This window comes from Drosophila gunungcola, assembly GCF_025200985.1.
Source record: "Drosophila gunungcola strain Sukarami chromosome 2R unlocalized genomic scaffold, Dgunungcola_SK_2 000011F, whole genome shotgun sequence".
Lineage (NCBI taxonomy): Eukaryota > Metazoa > Arthropoda > Insecta > Diptera > Drosophilidae > Drosophila > Drosophila gunungcola.
In genome coordinates this window covers 1,309,691-1,322,426 of record NW_026453169.1, presented here as the reverse complement: position 1 = coordinate 1,322,426, position 12,736 = coordinate 1,309,691, and the positions used below count along the sequence as shown (strand labels likewise).

Sequence of the window (12,736 nt, the reverse complement as noted above, 5' to 3'; positions counted from 1 at the left end):
AATGAAAATGGGAAAATAGTACTTGTTATGTTGGTAAGCAGCCAATCAATCTTATAGGAAGTTTAACCAAAAGCTTATTGAAAATGTTTTCCACGCAATTAAGTAAGTTGTATAATGGACTCCAATTAAAATAAACATTTATCTGAAGTAAATACCCAACATTATTGAATTGCTCCATCATTCAACTAGTTTTTCCATCTTGATCTCTCTTCGATTTGTTTTCTCCAGCGAACCGTGTTTTTCCAACTTCGTTTTTCCTTCTTGAAGTTATTTTGCCTCGACTAGTATGACAAAAGTAGCTTAACATGTTTTTTTCTTTTTTTATGTTTTTTACTTCCAAAGTAGATTTATCGATGGCCGTGCCAACTCATACAGAAACTGTTCAAGGGAGCACGCCCCTTTGCCATAAAAATACTAATATGAGCGAAATATTCTGGCAGAAATAAAAAGACGGAAACTGCAAAAAGAAAGTGGCTTGCTTACGATATTCCATTCGATTTGAGGCCAAGTTTGCTATTACTTGTATAATATTTTGCTATCAAAAATATATATAAATGCACACAAATAAACCAAAAAAATAACAAATTTAAATGGTTATTGACTTGCCAAAAATGATTACTCAAAAATAAATATAGTACTATCTGTTCTATTTGATTATAACAAAATAATTAAATAATTAAATAAATATATTTAATAAAAATCAGATCGTAAAGGGCTTTTCACGAACTAATTGTTTTAAAGTTTTAACAACTTATGTTTGCTCGTTTTCAAGCGAGTCGGAGTTCTTAGTTTACATAAAACAATTTCGCGTTGATTAATTTCACGCGATCGCTGCACGCAAATCGACTGCAATGGAATTATACCCGAAAATCCAGCGAGAATTTTGGGGAATTCGCCTCTGATAATTGGTGGGCGTGGCCAGGTGGCCATTCGAAATTGAAATTGAAACTGGCGTTGATTATCTGGTCGACCGCTGCCCGAACACGTCCGTCTGCCACCCACTTGGCGTGAGTTGGGGCAATAAAAACTTATTAAGCGATGCTGAGGACGCAGGACTCGCAACTTGCCATAAAGCCCGGACGACAACCGGGGAAACCCAAAAAGGGGCCGAAACGAGGATGGGCGGGCTAAAGGATAAACGGAGAAACATTTGGCAGAAATGTGTCGTTGCCTTGGGGCAGGACCGTAATAAAAACGGGGGAATAAAACGAAATAAAAATATAAAAAATGCGCATACGCCGCATTGGCTTCCTCTGCCTTATAATAGACATTAATAATATATCGCCGTTTCCGCTCCAGACTCTTTCCCATCCGATTCCAGTGGCAAGTGCGATAAACCGTTTAGCAACATCCGGATCCAGAGTGCGATAGAGATGGAGGACATGGGGGGAGAGAGAGGGAAATAGTGTAAAACACACTCTCTGGGAAATCGCTATCCCTTGGTCTTTATCTCGGGAAATTTACATACTAATTCAATTCATTACGTGCCCCTGGCTGGGATCCTAATTGAGGTAATCAATGCATCTGTAAGCGGATTTAGTTCGAGTGCTTTCTTTGGCCTCAAAGCAGCTTAAATTTCAATGCAGCTGTCACAGTTTGCTTTACATTTTCAATTTTGCAGCTGGCATTTCTTGAACTCCAATCGAGTTTAATAACAAGAAGTATACGCAAATATTTTGCAATAAGATATTTACTCATACGCACACACACAATAGGCGAGCAGCAACAAAGGCATCAGAAAGTATTGGCAAAACTTTGGCGACGGCACATCGCCCACTTCCTCCCATTTACTTCACTTAACTTTTTTGCAGTGCCATCTGCGGAAAAGTTTACTGCGATAAATAAAATAGGAAGCGCACAACGAACAGCTACAACAAGATGTTGAAATAAGTTGTCAAGCCAACGCATCCGGCTGTATTTTTACTTTTTTTTTTCCTTGTTTACTGGGCGTGTATAGTTTTCCACTTGTCTGACTGCGGCGGCTGTCGGCGATAAGCGTAAAGCATTGATAAACATCCCCATTCTCGGCGGTGCCTCAACTCCAACTCCATTTCCTCCTTCTTTTTTTTCCGCTTCTGAGGTAAGGATGAAGTGGATGTCAACGACAATAGCTATGCCGTGCCCACAATTGGTTGTCTTGACAAAACGACTGGCCCACGTACAACTGTCCGGAAAATTTAATACACTGTAAAAGAATATCATTGAAATTGAACTCAAGTTTTGTGAAACGAAGTTCTCAGGGGAATTTTAGGTTATGCGATTGCTGTTAAATAGATCTCTTTATATAAATATCGTATGTGTTAATGAAAAACGAGTTTAAAGCATTTTCTATCTTGCTTATAAAATAATATTCTAGTAAGGGTAAAAATATCTAACTATCGAAAAGATGTATCGAAATCTCGTGGGTTATACAAAAAATATTATTTTGTTATGCTGAATTAAAAAAGGTCAAGGTAAAAACTAATTGTCGAAAAAAGTATCGGACTGTTATAATAATAGCGCTGATTGAATTGTAAAAAGATAACTTTGTAAAAAGGTGGACAAATAGGTACGAAATTGTTGTATTGAGGAACTTTTAAAGTTAGTGGATTACGAACTAAAACAGTTATGCTGCTCAAACAGGAAAAATTTTTTCTGTGGGAAAAAATTATATATTAAAGCCATTCAAACTGAAGATATATAGCATTGTACATACAATGCCTTAAACTACCATCCCTTAGTTATTTAAAGTTGTCAAGGCTCTTAGAAACTACCAGGTGGCTCACTAAAATTCGATAAAAATCGAAAACTTTCATCACATTCATAAAAATTTCATTCAAAAGACATGATCTTCCCTCCACATAAAATCTTCCTTTTCTTCGTACACTGCACTACAATTGTTCAATTCGTCGGGTTGGGGTCGTAGTCGTTGATTTTCCGGGACTCTGCAGGCGGCAGGGCGGCAAAGTGGAGCGCTTTGGGCAGGGGGAAATGGGAAAAACGAGGATTGCGAGACGGGAGACGGGAGATGGGGCGGCTACTGTCAATGGCAGTTGAGTTACGACAAAGCGAAGAATTGCAAGGCAGAAGCACTTCCTTCGGCTCCCAACGCTTTCGGAATTTTTCACGCGTCACCTGTGGCAGATAGTGCTGCCCTGCTGTCTTTTCTCGGCGGGAAGCTCTCTGTCTTGGTTTCACAGAGGGAGGGGGGATGTCGAGTCCTAGGCCTACGGAGCGAGTTGAACGAACTCCCCCGCAATCGATGTGCCCTTATGTGTGCGTGTGTTGTCTCCATTGTCGAGGATATGAGATACATATATCCCGGCACCGATGGCGTCTGCCAGGATAAGCCAGAAAAGGCAGCAGAATAGGCCCGGCCCAGTGGCTTGACGTTCATTTGATAACATTTTATTAGCATCAGTCGGCGGTTATCTCATGGCTGCACTTCACATCTCCGTAGATACAGGCAGACAGATGGCAACTACAATGATTGTCAGTCACAATGAACACAAACAGTGGCCGTGTCCATTAGTTTGCGGGAAGGATATATCGGAGCGATTCTGTCAGGTGCAAAACCCTGTATACGTGGCTGCGGCTAGTCACGTCTGCCACTCGTATTTATGAATGACACTCCTCACTGCTGTGTAATATTCAGTATTGAGCGGTAAGGGGATTTACTATGTTCGAGTCCTGCACACAGATACACTGGATAATTCGCTGCAATGGCACTCGTTGGGATTACTCCGCCCTGCAAGCTGATATGGCAATTGAAATCGCTTTGAAGTTCCCATTTGAAGAGTGGTGGTGGTATTACAGGGAAATATGTTTGTTCTCCCAGGTTATCAAATGTCTACGGAAATAATACACAGTCAAACGAAAGGCAATTGAAATGCATAAATACATTTCAGGCTCCCAAAATCAAATTCTAAATTTTCAGTTATTACTATGTGGGAATTCAAGAATAATAAATATAATAATATAACAGAAATTCTGAGAAATTATTAGGTAGCATAAGACATTTAAACTTATAAAAACAGTCAATTTAAACATAAGCTTTAAACTGATATATCATAAATTTTCTTAGCCAATTTAGTGCACTTATGTAAAAAAACCATACAAATAATTAAGAACCTTGAAAAATTGAGATCTTTATAATTTTTGTATTATTAATCAAAATTTGTAATATTTTATTTTATTATAACTTTAAAATTAACTTTCAATTATATAAGTGAGCATACAAAATCGTAGCTAGATTGAAAATTCTTAATTATGGACTGTCAAAATTAATAAATAAAATAAATTTAAATTAATGAAATAGACAAATTAAATTAACAGTTAATGGCGCAGACACAATGAGCAAAAAAAATGTTAAATTACAGACATTTTGTAAGTGACTATATTGAAGAAAACATTTCCCTATTGTCGACAAACATTCAGTAAACCTTTCAGCTAGGATCGTATTGAAAATTTAACCATTGCATTGTATTATTTCCACATTATTGTAAAGCCTTTGTCACTGTTTGCTGCAAACAATAATAATGTCGGCAGATTGAATTACAATATAAAGGAAAAGCATGCAGTCTGCAGTCGTCGCTCGCAACGTGAATGTGTGTATTTTCCGTAAGAAATTTGAGGCTCTCTCATATTTGAAAATAATTGGCACTTGCCTTTGCGTAAACATTTGTAACCACCAAAATTCCAGGTCTTCAACCATTTCATTAGAGGAAATTAAGGTTTTGTGACATAAACTACAAAGTCTGAAAATTGTTTTAGCGATGTGAAATTGGGGAGAAAATGTTTTGTGGTTCTTGGGCAAAGTACGATTTACTTTGCTGATTAATGGTAAAACGGAGGTGGTTCTAAGGTGGATGTCGTTGCAACTTTGTGAATTCGCCAGGGCAATTCAGACTTTGACCTTCGCTTTGGCAAGCGGAGCAACAAGGATTCGAAAGGATTCTAGCAGCATGCTCGGACCGAAAACGTAAACAAACACTTGTCCAAGGCTAGGTCGGGTTTTCGAGAGTTTGTGTCGGTGGTTAAATCCTTAGTGTTTGTGAGCTTTTTCGACTGCGCAGCCGCATTGTCTCTCCTGCGAACTCTTTTATCCTTTTTTTTTGTGAGAGCTTTTTGTGACGTCACAGGGACGCCGCCAAAACGGCACTCGAGCCAAATGCCAAGGACTCCAGCTCAGTGCCATTCGAGAATTTCGCCTAGTGAGACGTTCCAAGCGCCCGAATTATTTGTCAAATATTTATCTCTTCTTCTCTAAATTTTACCTCTTACTCTCTCTTCTGAGAGTGTGTGCGTGAGCATTCGCGTGTGTGTGTGGCAATAAAATCAACAAGAGTATAGCCAAAAAAAAGTTTGAACCAGAGCGTGTCCAACAAATTAGAAAGCCTAAAGAAAAAAAAATTGGAAAAACCGACATTGACTTCAACTTGGCCACGTGGTGTGCACTGCTGGTTTTTCCACTCAGAACCCGAGGTACATTTTCCCAAAACAAACAGAAGACACAGCATCGCACCAAACAACAACAGTGCGGAAAACAATCGAATTTTCTGGGGGAAAACCAATGCGAGTGAAATTCGGTCAATATTTGTGCAAATGCGCGAGAAACAGGGAAATTTTTGGCATTTCTATGCTGCCGCACTGACCGCTGTTGTTGTTGTTTGTGTGCGCAAAAAATAGAGGAAAATCAACGGAAAAGCGAATAGGAAAAATCTATGTCAGTCACGAATTACGCACTATCTCATTGGGAATTTCGGGCCTCTTGGGTTTTGTGAATGAATAATCAAAGTGTTTGCACATATTTTTAAACCAATTTGCGCCTGTGCAAATCTTTATTAATTTCCGAGTGGTGTTTTTACTAATGACAACACCAGTAATTGACATCTGACACGACAGCCATTTAACAGCACAGAGAAAAACAGAAAGTAGCACTTATAATTCTTATAGTAGTGAACTATTTAATTGATTAACAGATGGTCGGTGTAGGAATCTATTTTTATGTCAAAAAATCAAGCGCTATTTAATCATAAAATAAATTAAACTTATTTTTGCTTATCTTTTGCATATGTAAAATATTTAAAACATAATACAAAATATATTTTATTTCTCGCAAAACCCAAGTACTCTTTACAAAATAAAAACATGTACTTAAGCCACTTAAATTTGAATGAGTGTATTGAGCGCGGTGTATTGAAATTATTCTTAAATTGCATGGGCTGGGTTTCGAGTTTTCCAAAGAATCACAGTCTTATGGGTCAAAAGTATGCCACCTGGCTGAATAAATCAAAAGGGGCTGGAAACAAACAGCGTGGGGTAAATGTTGCACATTACGTGAGTTTTTACCACGACTATACGTTACGCATACGCCATGTGGGCCCCCCCAAAGGCTGCCAAACAGTGCGTCGCGTAATAAATCGCACGACAATAACTCACGGCGCACAGGAGAGGGGTTGGAGAGCGGAAAAGGGGTGTTTGGGCCTAAAGAAGGGGTAACGCAACGAAATAAGGCCGGGTTGTGATCAGGAAAGTCGCAAACTGAAAGCTATTAAGGCAAAAGACTTAAAGACTTTTGCTATCCACGAAATCCCCTGCCCACCTCCGGAGACAGTCTTCCCCCGCCTTTCTTTTCTCCCTTCTCCAACACACACACACACACACATCCGTTTCCTGTCCCAAGTTACAACAACGAAAACACACTTAGCAGGCTGCCTCAGCCTCTCTTTTTTGCCAGACTCACTTGACATGCTCTTAATACCAAATAAAAACAAGAGCTCAAGGACGCTGAGGAAACACTCCGTTCCACTTTCGCACTGGGGCCACACCACCGCACCGCACCCCACCCCACACAACGCCCACCGCCCCTCAGTTCGTCATGTGTAAATTTTTAATGTTGCCAAGACCCCCAAATGTAGGTTATCAAATTGTGTTCAAGTTGTCTTCGCAAAACCCCCGTGGGAAAAGTTTTACGGCACCCCCAGAAAAACATTTTAAATGATTTTGTTGTCGGTGTTTTGGTTGGATTCTTCCTTTTTTCCTGTTTTTCTTCCTGATCCCCACCCCCCTCCCCCCTTGCCAATTGGGTCAAGCATTTACATTTCGCGCCTAGCGAAAATACTCGGCCAGAACTATGCCACGCCCCCTTCTAACACTCCTCGTCCGTTGTGCTATAGCTGTACTTACACACTCTCGCCGTTTGGTAGCTGCATCTATTTAGTCAAATTAAAAACACAAATTCAACTTTACTCTGACGGCTGCCACTAATTAATTGCAAACTAAATGAGTTTCTCGGCATAAAACTTTATCCACAGCAAAGCTGATTGCTGTCAGTTTGTGGCTGGCGGAGGAGAAGCATGCGATTGCAGATTGCAGGCAAAGCGGTTGGCAAACAACAGGGGCGGAGATGGTTTATGTGGCTCCCCTTTTTCTGGAGTAAAGGCCCTTGCACAAATTGTAATTTGCATTGCTCACACACATTCCTCCGGCTCCATCGAAGTTTCCTGGTTGAAAAAGGAGGCGAACCCATCGAGTCATGCAGGAAATTAGGGCTAAAAGCAAGTGCAAATGGGTTGGCGCTCAGAAAAAAAGCATTGTTTCAGACATAAAAGCTACCAACTTTGAAGCATTTAATAGTAGACTTCTGAAAAGTATTCAGACGTTTAAAAAATAAAAAAGACTTTCAAAAGGATTTTAATCTGTACTTATACACATTTTCAGACAACTCTATCTCTACAAAAAATAATAAAACAAAATATATATCTGTCTTTCTATTTATGAATATTAAAACCAATATCAACTTATAAATGTTTTAACTAATTTGAAATTAGTTTTTGATAGTCTAAGAAATTTTTATACAAGACCAATTATATTCTTCGATAAAAAAGGTTTTTAAATTTGTTAATTAATCCGTATTAAGAAGGATTTATAAAAATAGACTATTGATATTTTTTTCTCAAAAAATATTAAATATACAATTTTTTGAAAATAATTTTTTTTTAAATTTTTTTGTATGTATTGGTTATTACTTTCTTTTTATTCTTTAAACGAATGGCGGTGGTGTTAGTCATCGGGTTATGAGTCACACAGTTGCATTTGCAAATTTAATGCCGACATCCAAGCAGAGCTGTAAGTTCAAATCAGGACCTTAATAACCGATGTCACAACGAACAGGATGACCAGTCACTCATTTAACCGGGCAGTGAGCCATTAAATTCCCACTTGGCGAGTGCGGCGGATTGGATTTCAATGGCTGCCCGCGGCGTGAATCTGTTAATTCAACTTATTAATTTTTATTGAATTTCTGCCGGTCGCCACTGTCACTGCCAATGTCAATTGTCATTGAGTGAGGGCACACAACCTCGGGGCAGACATCGACATTATGGCACATTTAGTGGCGGGGTCGGGCATTCAATGGGTTGTGGTTAGTGTAATCAAGTCTGTTCAAATTATTTTGCTCAGCACAAATACTGCCTTAATTTGCATGCATTTCGTATGCCGATTACCAATCAATATGCCAAAGCTTATTGCCCAGTTGTTTGGCAAGTGCATATAAATATTTTCCAACTCAAGTCTTTGATTTATTTTAATTTAACCCAGTCGTCTGAGGTCCTGAGTATAGGAAACAAAATTGATCAATATTTTTATTGTATCAAGAGTATTTGCAATAAATTCGAAATAATTTGCCTGCTATTTTTGAGAGCGTAGGCCGCAAACGCACACATGGGACCCTCATAAAAACCAATTTATGAAGCACACTTCTCCGGGCAATCGCCCGCCCACACCCAACTGGCTTACACACACCGAAAGCCCTGGGGTTTAATTGAATGCGAAGGCAACTGCATAAGCAGCGTCACCAGCAGGCCACAAATCAAATAAGTTGGGCGAAAACGGGTCAAGTGCTCCGCCTGAACTTCAAGCTGTTAACTGGAAGCAAGATGCTCCTGGACAAAGGGAAAGCTCTTAGTTGGCCAGGACCAACTCGCTCCTTTGACTCGTGACATGTGTGTACTACGTACGTGTACCCAAACCAATACACACACAGACACACACACTCCTCCTTTGCTTACGCTCAGTTGAGTGCACATAATCTGGCTTTGAGGTTGGATGCTAGGAATCCAGGAAACTCGGCGAAAATGCTTTCAATTCGCCACCCACTTGCCACTTGGCGAGTCTCTCGGGTGGCGGCTAATTTGTGTTGCGACGACACAAATTGTAACTAATTTTACGTACTCAACTTTCTGCTTTCATTCCAATGCAAATTGCCGGACAACCTGGCAAACTTAAAGCCCCAAAAGTTACGTTATAAAACGCTGCACGGGCTTGTTCGAAAGTTGACAAGCGATTTTCTGCAACTATGTCGAATGCAGACTTCAGCGAAATGCGGAAGTTTGACAAGCAATGTGGCAGGCAAAAGTTTCTAAGCGGAAAATGGTGTCTAACGTGCACAAAGGAAAATATCTTATACTTAAGAAATGGTAAAATTATCACATTCAAGAGTTTTTAGATTTAAACAAAGAAAATACTTTTTTTAAAATTCCCTTTTCCATATTCCTAGAGACAATATAAATATCTTATAAGCTTATTTTAATCGAAAGATTAGTTGGTGTAATGAAGATAAATCTTTAAAAGTTAAAGTTGTTTTAATAATTTGTAAATAAAATAATGTCTTTGGCTTAAAATTATATATGATGTTTCGAGTCCTAGGCCGTCTTTGCAAAAGTAAAAAATTTGTACAACAAATCAATCCTTCAATCTGTTTAAGAATTTAAGCAATATTAGGTGCAATTACATTTTTGTGAAATCATTTTTTTTTATTTTTTTTTTATTTGTAAGTTTATTTTTGTTTGCCCCAAAATTGTGAAATGGTGCTCGCATTTTTGGCCTCGTAGAGATGAGTCAGCTTTCTGAATAGCTTCTCCTGCTTGGCCTCATCCTTGCGCACCCGAACCTCTAGGTTGTGATTCCTGAGGTTCCTCAGACGTTTCGAGATCAGGGCCGTCCTCTTCCGCACATGCTCGTCCATATCGCGAGTAATACGATTCCGGGCATCCTGCCAACTTTGCGTGGCTTGCCGGTGGTGGCGATCCGTGATCAGCGCCACTCGCGCCAAACGAACGGACAGCTGCTCCACCTTTTGCTCACCCAGCCAACTGCGACGCTCCTCTGCCGCCTCCATCCGTTGCTGCTGGGGGCGTGGCAGTGGATATTTGCGTTGCAGACTGCTGGGCGGATCAGCCCGTAAAGCGTCCTCGAAGTGCACGTAGAAGGCCGAGGGGTTGGACCCAGGCAAATTCGTTGGATTGTTCATAATTTGGAAAAAAATATGTCCAAAAATTTGTTGATAGGGCCCAAATGTGGATGGACAATCTACACTGATCAAACAACCTACTCAGTTTTCAAAAGGATAACTGTGTTATCTAATAGTTAAAGTAAAGGTTTAGAAACGAAGTCTAGACAGAAACAAGAAATGAAATCACTTCCCCAGCAGATTGCAATACAAAAACTAACTTTATTTTTCGAGAATGCAAAAGACATCCTTTTTAAGTAATGTTAAGGCTTTAACAATTTCTGCGGCTCCTCCAACAAATTGAATTTTTTTTTACCGAAACCCTTTATATTCAAAGGTATTGAGTAGGAAAAACATGGAAATTTTAATTACCTCTCTTTTGAAATAAACCTGCAAGCAATTTACAAAATCACAAAAGCTGGCGGCAGTAGATTCTCATCCAAAAAGTGCAAAAATATGAAAGCAGACAATTTAAAAAGCATGTTAGCAGTATATTTAGTGTTCCCCTTGGACCCCTGTGGGCCGATCGGGGTTAAGGGGACCCCATCTATCTGCGGCCTGTCTGTGTGCAACATAAATACCCATTCAGTCCGCCAGCAACAGCGCAACTTCACCAAACTTCATCTGTGTTCGTGGCACGGATGTAACGCAAAAGTTGCTTGTTATTATTATGATTAAAGTTTGTGCTCCTGGTGTGGCCCACACCACATTAGTGTGGCTGCCACGCCCTCAGCCGACACGCCCCTAGCCGGCCCTGTTTGACCCTCTGGCTTTGCTGCTTTAGTATAAATGTTTGTGGTTTCGTCGTCAAGGTGCTTTGGAGTCGGCTTTAAGTGCGGAATAGGTCGCTTTTGTTGGAATAAGCCCGGCGTACACGTAAACATATGTGCATAGGTGCTTTATCGCCCGACCCCAAGCATCTATTCGGATCATGGGTTTTTGGGGGAGATTGCTAAAAAAACATGAAGCCAAAACATGACCGCAACGTGTTTCCCTGGCCATCCTTTGTTGTAGTTGGCCTTAAAGCGGATTAAACTTAAAGTATTTGCGTGGAATGGTCGGAACTGTGGAGTGTCAGCCGGCCAATTGAAAACGGTAAATTTTGGGTGAGAAAATAAAAAAAGATGGTATGAATACTAGTAGAGCTTAATGAAAACATTCAAACATGTTTTTTTTTAAGTGCAGGAGACGTAGAATTAAAAACATACAAGAGAGAAAAAGCTGTGAAAGGCTGCTCATTTGTATGAATTTAAAACAAGTTGATGTCTATGGACTACAAAAAATTTATAAATTTTTTAAAACTTTTCCCTAAAATTAAAAATAGATTTGGATCAAGATAATATAACTAACTGTGTTTTCAAAAAGTAAATTCCTGATCACTCAAATGCTGACAATACATGATTTGCAAATTAAATTCCATCCACTCAAAACCTTAGTTATATGCATATGTATGTATCTAAAGAGGCTTGAAATCACTTCAAAAAGTGTGGATAAAGGGCAAAGGACAACATTATATTTCATAGCATACTTTTTGGCGTATTATTTATAAGTTTCAAACCCCAAGAGATTTTGTTGGTAAACCTGTTTATAGTACAATTATTCTTTATTTTCTCTCTGAACGCAAGTACGTACTCTATGATTTCAAAACTATTTCCCCAACTGTAATTAGTTATTTGTTGGTCAAACAGAGAAGTGCATGTCATGTCACCTTTGGTTTCCAACCAGTTAAAGCTACGAGTACCTCGTGGGGTGGTTTTCCGCCCCGTATCACATGCTTCAAGCCCAGTTAACAGCTGTCAGTCCGTCCCATGGAGAATCCGCCCTGAGTAGCGAGCTTGAACTGAAATTTAACTTTTACCTTAAAAGCAGCTGCAGTAGTGACAACTGCAGCGGGAGAACTGCGAACTGCGATCTGAGCGTTGACATGCAACGGCTTCAAACAAACTAAAAAACAAGTCGAAATGGAGGTTTATGGCTGGCGTTGGCCTAAATGCAAACTGCTAAGCCCGTTGGGGATTTCCGACCCAAAGCTTTTCGTTTTTATGGCCGTTTTGTGGAGAGTACCAAATTAGCTGAGCTGCGGCAAAAAATCGTTGCATATCCAAAAGCCGCTGACTGAAACTTTCCCATTTTTGTTACTTACAGGTCAACACGAAATTGAATGGGAGATTGAAGGAAGTGAAGGGGTCAGCCAGCTTAGCGTACGTATTGACCCAAAACCCGTGTTTCTAGCACTCAGCACAGAGAAAACTAGCACCAAGGTTAGGCAATAAACTTTATTTTGCTCCTGAATTTAAAGTTTAACTAAAAATCAAATATGACAAAAATCAACTTAGTTAAGGAGGTTAATTAAAATGAAGAGTTTTTATGTCTTATGCCGAAGATGAGTAAAATGTTTAGGTGAAAGCAAGATTTGGTTAAAGTAAGATTTGGTGGTTTGGATTAGTATTGGATTGCCATTGAATT

General features: G+C 39.5%; 2 protein-coding genes across 16 annotated transcripts in view; one reads left to right on the top strand and one right to left on the bottom strand.

Moving 5' to 3' along the window:
* Positions 1-12,736, top strand: part of LOC128255397 (kazrin) — a 43,714-nt gene that overhangs the window by 16,010 nt on the left and 14,968 nt on the right. For 5 of the 15 annotated variants that reach the window (XM_052984977.1, XM_052984976.1, XM_052984984.1 and 2 more), the window contains one exon: positions 12,416-12,471. The exons of 2 other annotated variants lie outside the window; for them this stretch is intronic. The gene's annotated coding sequence lies outside the window, so the exon portion shown is untranslated. Of the gene's footprint in view, positions 1-5,171; positions 5,464-12,415; positions 12,532-12,736 lie in introns of those variants that run through there. 8 more of the 15 variants (XM_052984978.1, XM_052984985.1, XM_052984980.1 and 5 more) reach the window with 7 other exon arrangements.
* LOC128255429 (uncharacterized) lies at positions 9,786-10,375 on the bottom strand. The gene has a single exon (XM_052985028.1). The coding sequence runs from the start codon at positions 10,289-10,291 to the stop codon at positions 9,818-9,820; it is 474 nt and encodes a 157-aa protein (XP_052840988.1). The 5' UTR covers positions 10,292-10,375; the 3' UTR covers positions 9,786-9,817.

Coding starts and splice junctions, on each gene's coding strand:
- LOC128255429 (XM_052985028.1), bottom strand. CDS start 10,291: ATGAACAATCCAACGAATTTGCCTGGGTCCAACCCCTCGGCCTTCTAC.